We start from the raw sequence: 17,906 nt of genomic DNA, 5'->3' as shown, positions 1-17,906 counted from the left end.
AAAATATGTATGAATTTCTGAAGCTTTATAAATACCTAGATTAGGGTCCTCCCTTTCTATGTTTTGCTTATAGTAGTAGGCATATACCCAATAGAGGGCATAGAGTTGTTCAGTGTTCAAACAGGCGAACCACAAGCTCATAAATCAGCTCGCTGTCTTTACTTAAATATATACCCAGTGTTTTGGCAGTTGACACGTCTTCTCCTTTTACCCAAATGGCACGTAATTTCAATGCCATTTTTCTATTAGGAAAAGAAACTTTTAGAGGTCTTTCATTTTCTAATTCAAGTACCTGATGATAAGGTTTTTACTGATTGTTTTCCTTTTCCTCCTACAGCTTTGGGAACTCCTTTATAAGTTGCAGTTTGTATACACTTACATTGCCCCCTGGCAAATTACATGGGGTTCTGCTTTCCATGCTTTTGCTCAGCCCTTTGCCGTGCCCCGTATCCTTCCAATAAAAGATGTGTAAGAAAGGGCAGTCACATCCTTGCTGTGACTGTCGGTTTGTAGGCGTAACCTTTTACAGGTACAGAAGATCGGTTACTAGGTGATAAATTATCAATATTCTCAGTCCTTTGAGTCCACATCTGTACTGATTTTGATTGTTTAACTTGTATTAACATCTGTGACCCATAGATCATCTGAACACGAGGACAGTATTAAGATTTTATGATTAAGTAATGCTGATTTAAAATTTTATGTATACATGTGTATTGAAGTCTAAGAATTTTTAAATAAATACAAAATGTTTAGAAATATTTTCAAATGAATGAAGATACAAACATTTTTCATAATCACATGATTGTAATTGAACTATGTTTAAAATGTCCTATTCTAATCATTTCTTAAAAGTACTTTCTAAATAAAAGTAAAGGTTAGTGACCACATGGATGTTGAAATGCAGACTTCTTGTATCTGTAAATTTTAGTTTGATCTTTTGGAAGATTAAACCCAGGCATATTTATTCAAGAGTTAGTGTATGGACTTTTACCAAATACATATTAGCAAATACTTATCTGACTCCCTTCAAAGCATCATGCCAGGGTATACTTTTCCTGGCTGTGTCTTTCTGCTTGTACCCTCTTACATTGTCCATGACACCCTCTTTTGTGTTCCTCTGATGAACCTCATTGTTCTCGTTGCTGTAATTGCAGTATGTTTGTGAGATGTATGTGTGTGTGTATGTTTGTGAGTGCACACGTGCGTGCTCACTCAGGTGAGTGTTAAAATCCTTAACCAGTTTTTTCATAGATTCGGCCATGTTGTTTGTTCAGGCTGCTGTGTCCGCCTTTTTTTCTACTCCACTAAATCCCTTTCTGGGAAGTGCAATATTCATCACTTCATATGTTCGACCTGTGAAATTCTGGGAGAGAGACTATAAGTGAGTACAATAAAACACCTGAAAGTGGATTTTATCTATTCTTTACTAAGAAAAACTATCAACAGCATTATTATAATAATTCATGGCTAATAATTTTTTGTGTTGAAATATTTTGCTGAAACTATTTTATAAATTCTCTTAAAGTTTCAAAATCATAAAATTAAAAGAGTCAGAATAACTACTCTATATTTTCTCTTCGATTTTTTACAAGATTTTTTAAAAACCTAGTTATTGTTGAATATACTCATTTTTCTGTCTTTTTTCTTTTAATGCTATTTCTTTTGAGTTGGTTCCATATTAATACTACTCTGAAACTTCATGCTATACAATGTTATTTCGTTATGGCAATCAAAATTAGTTATAGTTTTCTTAGAAATAGTTATTTGCAGAGCTTTTCTGTAGATTATTTCTGGCTTTTTAGGAGAATAACTTCCTAATGATCCATTTTTGTACATAAAGTATTTTGTCCATTTAGATTTAGTACCTTTGGCTAGTTGTTTTATATGATGCCTGCTAACTGTCCTGACATGTAATCTCTCCAGGTGAATTTATTTATTTCTTCCTTCCTTTCTATTTTTCTTTCTTTTTTTTAATTTAAGAAAGATTATCCAAAAGGGGAATTACTAAGTCATGGAGCCTACACATTTTAAGCCTTTTAACATATATCAACATACTGATTTGGAGAGAGCTTATATCATTTTTTAATTCTACAGGCCATCTTCATGACTGCTTCTTTGCTTTCTTTACTTTGACACGTTAGCATGTATAATAGGTGAGAGTAGTAGTCTCTCCGTTTAAACAATGGACCAGCTTGGGAATTTGAAGCTTTTGCTCTTTTATCTAAAATCACACATAGTGTTTCTTTTTTTGATGAATTTCAGTGTTATTTATATTCTGTTCTTCTCAGCTAACTTAAATTGAGCCCAAAATAATGTCTGTGGTGGCAGTTTTTGTCAAAGGACCCCTTTACTTTCTCTCTCTCTTTTTTTAAGATTTTATTTATTTGACAGACAGAGATCACAAGTAGGCAGAGAGGCAGCCAGAGAGAAGGGGAAGCAGACTCCCCACTGAACAGAGAGCCCAATGCAGGACTCGATCCCAGGATCCTGAGATCATGACCCAAGCCGAAGCAGAGGCTTAACCCACTGAGCCACCCAGGCATCCGCCTTTAGTCTCTTCACAGTTATTAAAGTCTCCAACAACTTTTTGTTGATACAGGTTTTATCTACAGATAGTTACTGTATTAGAAATCAACACTTAGAAAAATTCAAATGTTTATTAGTTTAAAAATAGCAATAATAAATTCATTATGTGTTAATATAAATAATATTTTTGTAATGAAAATTACTATATTTACCACCCCCCCAAAAAAAAGTCAGTGAGAAGAGTGTCACTGTTTTTGTAGTTCTATAAATCTCTTTAATGTCTAGCTCAGTAAAAGACAGCCAGATTCTCATATCTGCTTCTGCAGCCAATCTGTTCTTGAAATATGTTGTTTTAGTTGAAGTGTATGAAGAAAATCTGGCCTCTTGCAGACATATAGTTAGAAAAGAAAGAAGTATTTTAATAGCCTTTTTAGACAATTGTGGATATTTTTCTTTGATCATTAAAAGTTGACACATGGTAGTTTTGTAAAGATTAGTTGCAGTTAGAGTCTAAAACCATATCTATTGTTGGGGAAGAAGAATTTCCTCTGCCCTTCAAGATCCTTCTAGCTCAATTAAGAATCAAATTGACATGAGACAAATAAACAGGAGAAAATCAAATTTAGTGTACACATGTGGGGAATCCACACAGACTTGGAAATTCCAGAGACAGGTAATATGCTGCTTCTGTGAACTAAGAAGGATAAGGGTCTTAGGATACAAAGGGGAGAAAGATCATTAGCAAGAAGGTGAAAAGAGGTGTTTGGAAAACAAAGGTTGCCCCACTCTGTAGATAAGTTTCTTAGGTAAAGAGGAATCTCTGTTAATAGATCTCTTGGTGATACAAGCAAGCAGTTGAGGGGGAGGTAAAGATGTTTTCCTGAATTTACTGGGTTTTGATTGCTTTAATTTTTAAAAAATTTTAAATATTTTATTTATTTATTTATTTATTAGAAAGAGAGAGAGAGAGACAGGGAGAGGGAGAGGGAGAAGCAGGCTCCTTGCTGAGCAGGGAGCCTGATGCAGGGCTCAATTCCAGGTCCCTGGTGTCATCACCTGAGCCAAAAGCAGACACTTAACTGGCTGAGCCACCCAGGTGCCCCTTGATTGCTTTTAGCTCAAAATAATGTTCATGTCCAAGTGACCCATCTTGTGGTGGCCTCCCCTTGCCCCCATGAATTCTTGGAACTGTGTTACATCAAAATTCACTGATGTGTCTTACACTTCGAATGGATTTTTTTTACCCATGCATAATCTTAAAACAGCATTTATTAATCATTAAAAAATATTGGTTCACTGGGTAATGTAGATCTTACAGTTCTTGATCAAGATCCTGACACATTTCGTTATATAATTTTAAAAAATGTGTTCATTCATATCACCAGCCATCTCTAAAGAAATGTGTTTAAGTATTGCTAAGCTGTCAAGCTTGTTGGATAAATATATATACATTTTCCTAAATTCGAATTTTTGCTTAGAAACTTGAATTTTGTTATTGGCAACAGGACAGACCCACTTTCTTTATTTTTGAGAACTGTCTGTCAAGTATGTCAGTCTGAATAATCACAGTAAAGATGGTGTTCCATGGAAAAGAGTTAGTGCAGCTTACAGTTCAAACGACACGAATGCTTCCCTTGAGACAACCATCCTACTTCAGAATGCAGCAGAAGTGCTTTATGGGGGGGCGCCTGGGTGGCTCAGTGGGTTAAGCCTCTGCCTTTGGCTCAGGTCATGATCCCAGGGTCCTGGGATCAAGCCCCACCTCAGGCTCTCTGCTCAGCAGGGGGACCTGCTTCCCCACCCCTCTCTGTCTGCCCCTCTGCCTACTTGTGATCTCTCTCTCTCTCTGTCAAATACATAAATAGAATATTTTTTTTTAAAAAGAGAGATTTTAAAGCAAAACTTGAATTTTTATTTTTTCTTGTACATATGTGGCAGTAAAAAATACAGTTTGGTGCCACTGTCTTGATTCATGTTAAAGTGCCTGGAGCCTTACCCGCGTTACTTTTGCGCTATCAGTGCAGTCGTCAACACAGTGAAAAAAGCGAGTAACAGCTCAGTGTTATTATGAAAATCATTTTGATGTGGAAAACTCCCTAAAAGGGTCTTAAGTCCCCTGCTTCGGATTCTGTGGACCACATTTTGGAAACCACTGTTCTAAGAACACTGTACAGCTGGGTATAATAAATGTACCTTCTCCTTGCGCAGAATGTTTCAGGTATTTCTAAGAACTGCATGTAGAATGCATGTTTCATCCTGATCAAGTTTTGGGGCATGGATTAAACTCATTAATGTCTTTCCACACCCTGTTCAGTGAAATATCGGTTAGGAAGTAACAGCTGTTGATGGATGACGGAGGTGGCTGAGTAAAACCCTTCCGCCTGAAAGTACACTTGTAAGGAATTTTTTTTTTTTTTTTTTTTTTTTTTTTTTGCTACTAAATAAATTTTATTTATTTTAAATGTCATTTTATTTATTATGTCATTTTATTTATAATTCATTTATTTAAATGTCATTTTAAATAAAAATGACAATACCTATGGAAGTATATTTCTTTTTTTTTTTTTTTTTTTTTTTATGGAGTTCTCATTTTATTTATTTTTTCAGCGTAACAGTATTCATTCTTTTTGCACAACACCCAGTGCTCCATGCAAAACGTGCCCTCTCCATTGTAAGGAATTTTATCAGTATACCAATCATAGATTCTTCTGAGATGTTCATGAAGTGATAATGTTTATTTCATTTATATTGTACAGTTTTCTCCTTTTGCATTAAAGCTTATTAAAAATGTTCTGTTTTGCCTTCTTCAGCACAAAACGGGTGGATCATTCAAATACCAGATTGGCTTCCCAGCTTGATAGAAATCCAGGTAAAAGCTCTGTTTCTGAGTAAAGAAGCAAGTCCAAGGAATTTGTTACGTATTTAGTTCACTCCTAACTTGCTGAGAATCCTCTGAGTTCCAGTCATCTTTTTTTTTTTTTTTTTAAAGATTTTATTTATTTGACGGAGAGAGAGATCACAAGTAGGCAGAGAAGTAGGCAGAGAAGCAGGCAGAGAGAGAGAGAGATAAGCAGGCTCCTTGCCAAGCAGAAAGCCCGATGCGGGACTCGATCCCAGGACCCTGAGATCATGACCTGAGCCGAAGGCAGTGGCTTAACCCACTGAGCCACCCAGGCACCCCTCCAGTCATCTTTTTAAAGACTGTATCTCCTTAGCTTCTTGTTCTACTTTAGCAAAGTATGAATTCAAGCATCTACAGTGTGTATACCCATCTTTTATAAAATGCATTAAGGATATTCGTAGGAATAAAAAAATGCCATTCAAAGATTTCTCTTACATAGCTTAAAAAGTAGAGCAGTTAAAGTAAAACTGGTCAAGGGTATTAAAGAATACGCAGTCTGACCAACAGGTGTATTAATATATTTGCTTCCCCAGATGTTTAGGTAAATATTCATTTAATTTCATTGAGTTTATGGAATGTAGAGATGTCATATGGGGCAGCCAAATAGCCCTTAAGATAGAGCTTCAGTGGATGGCATTTTGGTGGTCCATTGTCCAAAGTCTGGTTTCTTCATTTCATTGTGTGGGAAACATCCTTTTGTCTGCCCACCTGTTAGTAATCGGACACACAGAGGGTGAATCTCATAATCCAACCATAAGAAATTAACCATAATTCCAATGTATTAATTTATTAAAAGAAATCTTACTCTCAGATAGACTGAAGTATTTGTATCCATTTGACTGTCAAATTCCTTCAAATGCTGATCCCTTCAAATGCTCTACTTGAGAAACTAAATTAACAATAATCAGATAGTTTTATAGTTATAAATTGGACTAGTAGGACTAGTTACTTGATAATAACACCTGTCTTTATCACATTCTGGTAGATAAAACAACCATCTCAGCTCTAGTGTGTCCTTGTATAAGGGGCTTAGAATTCTCATGATGCTAATGACGCCATCCTGCTTATCAAAGAGACCGTACCTGAATTAATATGCACAGTTCTGTAAGGAGCAGACAGGGCATTAGATATGACCATCTTACTGAATTAGTATCTGGAGTACCCTTCTCATTATTTTATTGTTTAGACTGAGTTTAAAAGAGTAAGCTTTGTGTATTTTGCTTTCCTCCAGTATTATACTGTGGGCACTTGTTTACGGATTATTGCTTTGGATGGGTTACTTCTAAAAATGGTTCGTTTATCTTAATTTTTTTCTTAAACCATGACTCTAATAAATTTTATAGGTTCTTTGCTGCTGTTTCTATGGATATATTATTTTTTAATTTTTATTTTAATTTTTATCAAGTTTTAATAAATTCATTTTTATTTTTATTATTGTTATCATATTTTTATTTTTATTAAGCTAGTTTTAGCCATTGCAATATTCAGGGTTTTTTGTTATTATTTTTTTACCAGCTTCTATTCATTTTGGACTGTCTTGTTGTTCAAATTTGGTATTCCTTTACCCACTTTCTTTATTAATGTATCTTTTTGTTCCAATCCTGAATTCCTTTAATCTTTTTCATTTTTCTTGTGTGCTTTTCATTATAAGTTGGAGTTCATTGAACAGTGATAGAAGAGGTCATGGTTATGGAAGAGGTGAAAACCCTTAGATTTCAGCTAATTTAGTTCCCACATATGAATGGGAGCCAGAGACCAAAGAAGTTATGTGACTTCTGACTCAAAATTCTGAAAGCTTTCTCATTACCCTGTGTTTCATTTTTATATAGGAATTGTAAGAGTGTTAATATTTTCCTTGACAAAAATATATAGATATAGTCCTAACTGGAAATTAGTTTTAATATTTTTAAAAATCCTGTTTGTTGATATAATGAAGACTTAGAGTAAAATGTAACATAATTTAATTCCTTCTTATAGGATCAGATGACAACAATCTGAATTCCATCTTTTATGAACATTTAACCAGATCCCTACAACACAGTCTCTGTGGTGATTTGCTCCTAGGACGATGGGGAAATTACAGTACAGGCGACTGTTTCATTCTTGCCTCTGACTACCTCAATGCATTAGTACACCTTATAGAGATAGGCAATGGGTTGGTCACTTTCCAACTGCGGGGACTTGAATTCAGAGGTAAGATATTCACCTTTTATTTCTGTAATGTATTCCTGTCACATCTGAGTTTTATGTGTTTACATCTCAAATTAAAAATTAACATAAAGTTAGATCCTTTGGAGTTATGGAATGAGAAGAGTTGTTAAAAGAGCAATTATTAGGTTTTTCCCCAAATTTCACATTCAGAGAAAAATGGTTTTTGTGTTATGCTAAAATCAGTGAAGGTAGTATCATTCTTGTGTAACTCACTGTTTCCCTGGCGATGTTGAATTTCTGTTGTTTCGCGCTTGCTCTCTTGCCGTTCTCTTTGTGAGAAATTGCATGTCTTTGTTGGATGGCTGGAGCATAGAGTGCTGTTTCGTGTGTAGCTAACCAAGTACTTTTAGGTAGATACCATGCCTTTGTTTTGGACAACTTTTGGTATTGAAGTGAAGTCCCCATAACATCAAAATCACAGTTTTCAAGTGAACAAGTCAGTGGCATTTAGTGCATTCACAGTGTTCGACAGCTGTGAGAAGAGGCAGTTGGTTAGGTCCTAACAGGATGCCTCGAGGTCAGGCAAGAGGAAGCCAGGGCCAGCTTCTGGGAAGGCCCGATGCCTGTCCTGACGACACTCCAAAATGAAGAAGCCACAGAAGCCAGTTCAAACCAGATAAGCCCAAGATGGCTCATAAAATAGGCCAGCTAGAGGATCAAATTATACTTATACCCATAGCTTTATTTTCACACTGGTTTTGAATCAGAGGTTTGGACCTTTGTTAGGTAATGTCTTTGTTAATGGAGCAAGTGCTTTTCTAAAATTGACCGGAAATAAGATTGTACTTGTGTGACACTCAGATTAAGGCAGTAAATGTTGATGTTTGTTATTCATTTGTGATGTTTGTCATCCAATCTCTCTCTCAAAATGTCCTATCCTTGCTTTATGGTTTGTTTCTGCTTCTCCCCGAGAGCCCAGGACCTTAATTCCATCTCTCTCTAGTCTTACCTAATGTTCAGATGTAATCCAACTGGACTAAAAGTCAGCACGCCCTCACCTCACCACTGTGCCTATTACTGCCATGACTTTAACTTCTTTTTAAATTGTCAGTACCTGGAGATTTTACCTTTGTTTTTTTTTTTTTTTTTTTTTACATTTTTTTTTCCATTTTATTTATTTTTTCAGCATAACAGTATTCATTCTTTTTGCACAACACCCAGTGCTCCATGCAAAACGTGCCCTCCCCATTACCCACCACCTGTTCCCCCAACCTCCCACCCTTGACCCTTCAAAACCCTCAGGTTGCCCCAACCTCCCACCCCTGACCCTTCAAAACCCTCAGGTTGTTTTTCAGAGTCCATAGTCTCTTATGGTTCGCCTCCCCTCCCCAATGTCCATAGCCCGCTCCCCCTCTCCCAATCCCACCTCCCCCCAGGAACCCCCAGTTTGTTTTGTGAGATTAAGAGTCATTTATGGTTTGTCTCCCTCCCAATCCCATCTTGTTTCATTTATTCTTCTCCTATCCCCCTACCCCCCCATGTTGCTTCTCCATGTCCTCATATCAGGGAGATCATATGATAGTTGTCTTTCTCCGATTGACTTATTTCACTAAGCATGATACGCTCTAGTTCCATCCACGTCGTCGCAAATGGCAAGATTTCATTTCTTTTGATGGCTGCATAGTATTCCACTGTGTATATATACCACATCTTCTTTATCCATTCATCTGTTGATGGACATCTAGGTTCTTTCCATAGTCTGGCTATTGTAGACATTGCTGCTATAAACATTCGGGTACACGTGCCCCTTCGGATCACTATGTTTGTATCTTTAGGGTAAATACCCAGTAGTGCAATTGCTGGGTCATAGGGTAGTTCTATTTTCAACATTTTGAGGAACCTCCATGCTGTTTTCCAGAGTGGTTGCACCAGCTTGCATTCCCACCAACAGTTTTTTAACTTTTCTTTTTTTTTTTTTTTTTTAAACAGATGTGTATGGGGAAGCTGTTGTATCTAGCATTTTTGTCTGTGTGAATTGGAAAAGGGTCCTTCTTAGGATGTGCTCATTTTACCGTATTGGCTGGAAATTCTCTAAATCAGAAAACTGATCCAAATTCTCACTCTCCCAACTTTCAGTCTCTGGTACTGAGTAGATTCAAATAAAATTTTGGACAAATTTTTTGCCATTCAAACTCTATTTGCCAAACAAAACTCAAACTGATTTGGGAACCCAGTACGTCTTACTGTCTGAATTTGTTTTGGATTTGGACAGCGGTAGGTATCTATAAGTCTTCATTCAGCCATAGTGATTTTTTTGGGGGGGAGGCAAATTTGATCATGTCCCTTTCATGCTTAAAACTGTCCATGAAGCTTTCCATTGCACTTAAGTAGAATTCAGACTCCTTAACATGCTCTCTCACACTGTGATCTGATCTTTGCCAGTTTCTGCGCTCTACTTCATACCTTCATCCTCACTCGCTTTCCTTTAGGGTCTTAACTGTGCTAAATTCTTTACTGAGGACTTCAGACTGCCTTTCCCTTTGCCTAGAAAGTACCAGCCATCTCCCTTCCTCCCACCAGTCTTCCATCTGGCTAATTCCTTAATTATCTTTAAGCTTTAGTCTAAATATCACTTTCTCAGAGAAGCCTTCTCTAACCACCTGTCCCACATGATTATCTCTCAGATTGCCATTTTTACCTCTTTAGTGCTTAGCATAAGTGTAATTTCATAATTTCATATTTATTGGTGTTTGTTTAAAGTTTATTTCTTCTTGAGCCCAGGGGTTGGCAAACTTTTTCTTGAAGAGCCAGATGGTAAATAGTTTAGGCTTTTGGAGGCATGCATGTTTTCTGTTGCATATTTTTCTTTGATTTTTGTTGGTTTTGTTGTTGTTAACAATAATTTAAAAATATAAGAACCATTCTTAGCTTGGATTTGGCCCAAGGCTGTGTTTTGCAAACCTTTGCTGTAGATTATAAGCTCCTCAAGGGCAGGAATCCTATCTGTTTCATTCATTTAACACTGTGTATCTAGTTGCTGTTTCATCAGTTAGCATATAATACATAATTAGTTTATTTTGTAGAAGGATTAAATGATGTAAGTATATAGCTGTTTCTCCTTTCTCTGCATTCCAGAATTCTTGTGAGATATGATTGTATTCTTGGTCAGCTCTTACAATCGTTGGTTATTTACTTTCCTTCAGAGTTATTCCCTGTCCTGTCTACCTCTTGCCTCTCAAACTATTACTCGAGAGTGTCAGTATGTTGCCAGATAGATATTTGGATCTCCTGACACATTTTAATATATTTTCTGGGGTGTTCTCCACTAAGCCAATTTAATTCATTCATTTTATTGCATCTTGTAGTGGTTGCTAAGTGCTATATGACATTTAGCTAAACAAATTTCTTGATCAGTGTCCTGTATGTCTGGGTTAAATCCCTTTATTTTCAGTTAGTTTCCATTTTTATATTACTGTTACCCTCAATATTCTTTTCCATGTAAATTTTATATCATAGATTTTAGTTATCAATCATTTTTTGTCTATCAAAAATTTAGTGTATCTTCTACAGTGCTAACTTTCTGTTGTAAATGTTACTTCAACCATGTATAGTTTTCCAGGTCAAACTTTATAGGTCAAAAATGTATTATGCTGATTGGATTCATCTCAGTTTTTACTCAAATTACTTTTAATATATCTAGTTTTCATAACGGCTAGTTTTAGTTTTACTGATAATAGTCACTATGAAGTGACTGAAAGACATAGCTAATCCAGGAAACAGTTGGTAAATAGTTCTTACAGATATTCTAGAATCCCTTTCCAAGTCTCAGAGTTCTTTTTTCAGTTGCCAATATTAACTCCTGTGCTTATCATGGACTTCATTTCCTGAGCACAGTTTATTACTAGGACATGTTGTGGTAGAAAATATTCTTGGGATTTGTATGGTAGAGTAAAAACGTCCCACTTTAATTAGTTACTCTGTTCACTCTATTCTGCGGCTCCAAGTTCCCTCTTGCCACATATCTTTTCTGTATACTCTTAAAGTCATCTGCACAAAAACAGCTCTCATTATGTCATCTCCTTTACTTAAAAACCTTTGACTGACCTTCCAGAAAGATGACAAAATGAATAAAATGAAGTAATAGCACAGAAAATCTCAGGAACACACCCAGCTTCAGGCCACAGTTTTAAAACCCCAGCCTTGGGATGTTTCTTCTAGAAACTGAATAGTTTGTTTGCCCTCTCTAGCCTATTGCAGCACATGGATAAAGAAGGAAAATTTCTCCAGGCTTTTTTACAAACCCATTGTAATAGTGATGTCAAAATATGGCTCAACTGGCAAAAAAATAAGTGTAGTTTAACTCACATGAGGGCCTGGATGCAAAAATCCTCAGAACCCAAATAAGCATATATTAGCAGCAGCCCATTTTATTTTTTTTTTTAATACCTATCTCTCAGTAGTTGAGCCATTTCCATTTCATTTTTTATTTTTGAAATTAATATTAGCAAATTGATAGAATTCATCTTTTAATAGATTATAGGAGAAAAACAACAAAATATGATCCTCTCAGAAGATACCAAAAGACATTTGATTGAATTTCATTTCCATTATTGGTTTGAAAAATACTTTATAAAATTGCACATATCCTTACTCTGAAGAAAAAAAAAGTCTGTGTGTATAGATCTGTAGTCCCATGTGTAATGATCACCTGCAGCGGGCATTCCTGTTGACGCGAGGTTTTTCTTTCCACCACTGGGTGACATTGTTCTGGACGTGCTCAGCAATGTAATGAAACGAGAAATGAAATAAGAGAGTTGTAGAGAGTTAAACAGCACAGCTCATAGCGCGGCGCAGCCTACCTCTTCTGCCTCTATCTTTTATAGCACCACCACCAGCTGCGGCTAGTTTTCATGGCATCTTTTTCTCTCAAAGCAGTGTTTTTCAGGGGCGCATGGGTGGCTCAGTCAGTTAAGCCTCTGCCTTCGGCTCAGGTCACGATTTGAGTCCTCCATTGGGCTCCCTGCTGAGTGGGGAGTCTGCTTCTCCCTCTGTCTACCCTGTCCCCCACTTGGATTCTCCCCCTCTCAAATAAATAAATAAAATCTTAAAAAAAAAAAAAAGACAGTGTTTTTCAAACATGGATGGTGTATATATTCTCTTAGGAAAAAAAATTGTGAAGTCCACATAAGTTATTAAAATATAACCGAAATCATGTGCTTTTATAAAATTAAGTGTAATCCCCTTGTAGTCCTTACAGAATTTAAGGAATTTGCTGTTTAAGTGGAAGCAAGGCCACAGAACAAAATAAAAATTAACATTAATGTGACAGATGATATTTTACTGGCATTAGATTGCTGTGGGTATAATTCTGTGTTTATTCTGATTTTGTATTTTTACTTAAGTAACAGTAATGCAGGGAACGTCTAATATCTTATATAAAAGAATGTAATTTCAAAGGATTGTTTCCTAGTGTTGAATAATCAGAGTTCATGGTTAATTGAAACTTTTATCAGCAGGTAAGCTTCAAATGCCGATCTTGTAATTTTATCCAATTACTGTTTGAATTGGCAACAGAAAAAGTAATTACGGATTTAAGATAGAATTATCATGAACCATTGTAGTTCATATATCCAAATATATATGGGGGTACCCGGGTGGCTCAGTTGTTAAGCGTCTACCTTCGGCTCAAGTCACGATCCCAGGGTGTCCTGGGTTTGACCCCTTTCCCACTCCCCCTGCTTGTGTTCCGTCTCTCGCTGTGTCTCTCTGTCAAATAAATAAATAAAATCTTTAAAAAAATAAAACAAATACATGTATATAATATTTCTTCTTGCCACATCGACATGGTACTGGTAAATGGAGCTCCAATTCTTTTGGGTTCTGCATGTCTGTCTTTATTGCGTGCCCTGCAATGATTCGCTTCTAAATCCATTCTTCCCTTACTGAATTAACTCAAACTGTCATGTGATGTCCCTTTACTCATTGGCCTTCACGTGATATGACTGCAGTTGAAAACCCAAGTTTGAAAAGTTTGGGATCAGTGAGTGAAAATAAAGAAGGTAACTGCGCAGGTTTCCAGAAGCTGGAATGTGCTAATGCATGTTGTGATTCTGCGGGAGGTGAATATACGATATGCCTGGTGTCGAGCTTCCTGCCGTTGGTTAGTGAACATTCCGAGGCAGATCGCTCCCATACTTTCAGTTACTATAAAAGGTGTGTTGTTTTTTTCCCTAAATTTCTGGTGTCTTTGAAGCATTCATGTTCTACTTCGTGTGGTTTTTTTTCTCCTTTGTATGCAGTGGTCTCTCTCTCTCTTACTCTCTTTCTCTCTCTCTCTCTCTCTCTCTCTCTCTAAGGTACTTACTGTCAACAACGGGAAGTGGAGGCCATTACTGAAGGCGTTGAAGAAGATGAAGGATTTTGCTGTTGTGAACCTGGACATATTCCTCATGTGCTTTCATTTAATGCTGCGTTTAGCCAGCGCTGGCTAGCTTGGGAAGTGATCGTCACTAAGTATATTCTGGAGGGCTACAGCATCACTGACAACAGTGCTGCCTCTATGCTCCAAGTCTTTGACCTTCGGAAAGTACTCACCACTTACTACGTCAAGGTAAGGCTGTATGCCCAGTTAGAGCTTTTGATCTTCTTGGAAAAAACTTTTTTTTTTTTTTTAAATACTGTGCTTTGCTTCTAAGTAGTGATTTAAATTCTCTAGTATTGGGACGCCTGGGTGGCTTAGTCCGTTAAGTGTCCAACTCTTGATCTCAGCTCATGTCTTAATCTCAGGGTTGTGAGTTCTGGCCCTACTTTGGGCTCCATGCCCAGCTGGAGTCTCTTGTAAAAAAAAAAATTCTCTAGTATCCATTAAGTCAGTAAAGAATACCTACTGTTGGTATTGCTGTTTCCTTCTTTAGTGGAACTCATTCCATTTGTTCATGAATAATAGCTACCATATGTACCTCATATGTTTTAGGCACTGGGCTAAGGAATACGCAGACAGTTCCTTCTGTGTTTTTTTTTTTTTTTTAAAGATTTTATTTATTTACTTGACAGAAAGAGGTCACAAGTAGGCAGAGAGGCAGGCAGAGAGAGAGAGGGAAGCAGGCCCCCTGCTGAGCAGAGAGCCCAATGCGGGACTCGATCCCAGGACCCTGAGATCATGACCTGAGCCGAAGGCAGCGGCTTAACCCACTGAGCCACCCAGGCGCCCCCCTTCTGTGTTTTACGAATAAACAAGAATCAGAAGTTACCTGCCCAGAGTCCTCTAATTAGCAGGTGGAGTTAAGGATTTTAAATCTAGACTTGTCCAGCTCCTGCGCCCTTGTCGCTAACCATTTCTTGCGCTGCTTTCAGTAACCTGAATAAAAGTATTGCAAGGTTTGGGAGGTCCCCAATACTACCCTCACTTGCAACACCAGCTGCAATTTTGGCATCCCCACGGACTAGTCTCTGGTTCGGTAATTTGCCAGAAGGACTCCAAAAACTCAGCAAAACCATTATACTCATGGTTAGGGTTTATTACAGTGGAAGGATACAGATTAAAATCAGCCAAGGAAAGAGGTGTGTAGGGCAGGGGCCAGAGACACCAAGGCATGAGTTTCCACTTGTCTTCTCTCAGTGCCGTTATATAGATAATGCCCCTTTCTCCCAGCTGTTGTCAACCAAAGAAGCTCACCTGTGCCTGGGTGTGTAGTTTTTATTGGAGCGTAGTCACTTAGATGTGGTTGACTACCCTATGACCAGCGTTAGTTCCCAGCTCCTCCAGAGGTCATGGCTGTAAGCTCATAGGTGAACAAAGACATTCCAAAGGAGTAGAAGTTTCCTCCCAGGACCCAAGGGCAAAGACCAAACCTCTCTTTGGGCAAGGTTAGTTCGTTACTATACAGGTGTTCTGTTTTTGCTAAAGATTTTACAAGATTATAGAAAACTATGATATGGCAGCTTGCAGGCAAAGCCAGTATTTTGAAGAGGGAAATGTATGCTGAATTTTAGTGACCCATATCTGGATTTTCTGTATTTGTGTTACTACCTCTGAGTACCACTTTACTTGTGCTGACTGGGGTGAATGTTAGTCTTATAATTAATGGCTGGTTAAACCCAACCTCAGGAAGCTAAATAGATCTAGTTTGCATTATTTATGTGCTATGTGTCTCTGTGTATATTGGTATTTTCTATCTCTGGTTCTAAATAGGTATATTTCTGTTGCTTTACTATTATATTTTTATAACTTGACTAGCTTCACAAGATGATTTGGTAACTTTCTGTGAGAAATGCATCACAGTAAAGTTTTTCTACCTCTCTTAAAATGTCCTCAATTCAAAAGCTCTAAAATCAATAGAAAAAAATTGTTTTGAATTTGTCTTGATGAATTTATGGTTGTGACTTTTAAAGTATTAAATTAACTGTTCATCCAGAAAGGCCTGAGGTATATTTTTTACAGCATTCCTAAAATATATTCTTGGAGTATTGAGCTAGAATAAAATATTTTTTAGTTATACAATCAGTATAAACCATTGGAATTTATTTAATGAAGAATTGGACTTAATTCAAACTGTAACTTAACCTGGGTTTTTTGTTGTTGTTGTTGTTTTTTTAATCTTTCCCCATTAGGGTATCATTTATTATGTAACAACTTCTTCTAAACTGGAGGAGTGGCTAGCCAATGAGACAATGCAGGAAGGACTACGTCTGTGTGCAGATCGAAATTATGTTGATGTGGACCCAACATTTAATCCAAACATCGATGAAGACTATGACCATCGACTGGCTGGCATATCCAGAGAGAGTTTCTGTGTGATTTACCTCAACTGGATAGAGTACTGCTCTTCCCGAAGAGCAAAGGTAGAGGTCATGTACTTCATTTGTAACTGTTTGAGTCCGTTTTTTCAGAGATGGAAAGAATATCCCCATTTGTCATTAGGAGGTCAGTTTTTCCAGACCTCCTCCTTTCCGACCATCTGGGTAAGAAAATCTTCAGTTTAAAAAAAAAAAATTGAGAGGTTGAGGGGAAGCGGTATTTGCACAGATACAAATTTGATTTTCTGTATTCTGGTAATGGTCGCTAGTAGGCTACCACAGCTGTCACTCATAACCTATTTGTCAGGTTATGTCCCAAAACAACTAATTAATAGAAAGAATATTATATTTTCAGGAGAGGACTTATCAGGAATGATGTATGCCAGTAAGTACTTTGAGATGTTTTGCTAAGATCCTAATACTTTATAAAAGTCAGGATTTTTTAAAAAGTGTGTCCCAGTATTATAAAGCACTAGATTTTATTTAAAGGTTTCAGAGGAACTCCTTATATACACTCGTACTTCATTTTACACTGATTTGTTAAGTTTTGTCTCATTAGAACTATTTAAAGACCTAGAACTTATATATTAGTTGAGTTCTTCATCCTCTAATTTATTAGCTATTCTGATTTGTTAAATACCTTTATATCTTTCTGATAATGAATGTTCTTTGTTTTTTCAAGCCGCTGGATGTAGACAAAGATTCATCCCTAGTGACTCTTTGTTATGGACTTTGTGTTCTGGGACGGAGAGCTCTGGGGACCGCATCCCACCATATGTCCAGGTAAGGAAGGCATTTCTGTTTTCAGGAAGAGTAGGAGAAGCTGTATAATGGAAATCTGAATTAGCCTTTCATGGAAGCATTCTATGCTAATTTATTGCAAAAGTCTCTTCTGATACTGTTTTTTTATAGATCTTTTGCTCACATAATTGAGTTCTCCCTAGTGGTTAATGGCTGGCTTTTAAAATTCACACATGCGCGGGTGACTACTGATCATGAGAGTTTCATGGATTTAAGACATTTTTAAAAATAATCGCCTATAAGTTTGATTGGTCTTTTCCACTTTACATCTGTTTTTCTATTGAGTTAGCTCTTCTTGTTTTTCCATATTTCCTTGTAATTTTTTTTGATCCAGAGCATTTATGCTCTTAATATAGTTAACATAGTACATTAGATTTTTTGGGAGTATAAATATAAGCTGAATTTCTTGACATACGCGTCTGAATGAATTAGAACTAAGCAATATTACATATTTTAAATTTCTTTTGTGATTACTACATGTTTTCCATTAGACCCTCTGTAAGCTTTTGTGGCTTATACACTTTGTCTGCTGTTTATTTTCATGGACTTAACTCTTATAGTGGTTCGTAAACAAGGGTCCCAGGTCAAAGGGCCCCTGTCTCTTGTGAGTCTGACTCGGGTTCTGACATGAGTATAGTCATTGGACTCTGTCTTTGCAAAACACTCCCAGATGATTCTGATGCACAACCACTTGTAAGAATCAGTGTAATGGAAGTTCTTTGTCAAA

The 17,906-nt window shown here is 36.9% G+C and overlaps 1 protein-coding gene across 9 annotated transcripts in view; it reads left to right on the top strand.

Annotated features, from left to right (window-relative positions):
* PCNX1 (pecanex 1) overlaps positions 1 to 17,906 on the top strand; it is a 162,405-nt gene that overhangs the window by 126,108 nt on the left and 18,391 nt on the right. For 8 of the 9 annotated variants that reach the window (XM_046007331.1, XM_046007330.1, XM_046007328.1 and 5 more), the window contains 7 exons: positions 338 to 446; positions 1,255 to 1,384; positions 5,340 to 5,398; positions 7,409 to 7,624; positions 13,939 to 14,192; positions 16,193 to 16,423; positions 17,061 to 17,161. In XM_046007331.1, the coding sequence (XP_045863287.1) occupies positions 338 to 446; positions 1,255 to 1,384; positions 5,340 to 5,398; positions 7,409 to 7,624; positions 13,939 to 14,192; positions 16,193 to 16,423; positions 17,061 to 17,161 (1,100 nt within the window). The remainder of the gene's footprint in view (positions 1 to 337; positions 447 to 1,254; positions 1,385 to 5,339; positions 5,399 to 7,408; positions 7,625 to 13,938; positions 14,193 to 16,192; positions 16,424 to 17,060; positions 17,162 to 17,906) is intronic. The other variant, XM_046007329.1, reaches the window with a different exon arrangement.

The sequence above is a fragment of the Meles meles genome, chromosome 6, assembly GCF_922984935.1.
Source record: "Meles meles chromosome 6, mMelMel3.1 paternal haplotype, whole genome shotgun sequence".
NCBI classification, from domain to species: domain Eukaryota; kingdom Metazoa; phylum Chordata; class Mammalia; order Carnivora; family Mustelidae; genus Meles; species Meles meles.
The sequence above is the reverse complement of the archived record's forward strand: the minus strand, read 5'-3'. Positions and strand labels throughout refer to the sequence as shown.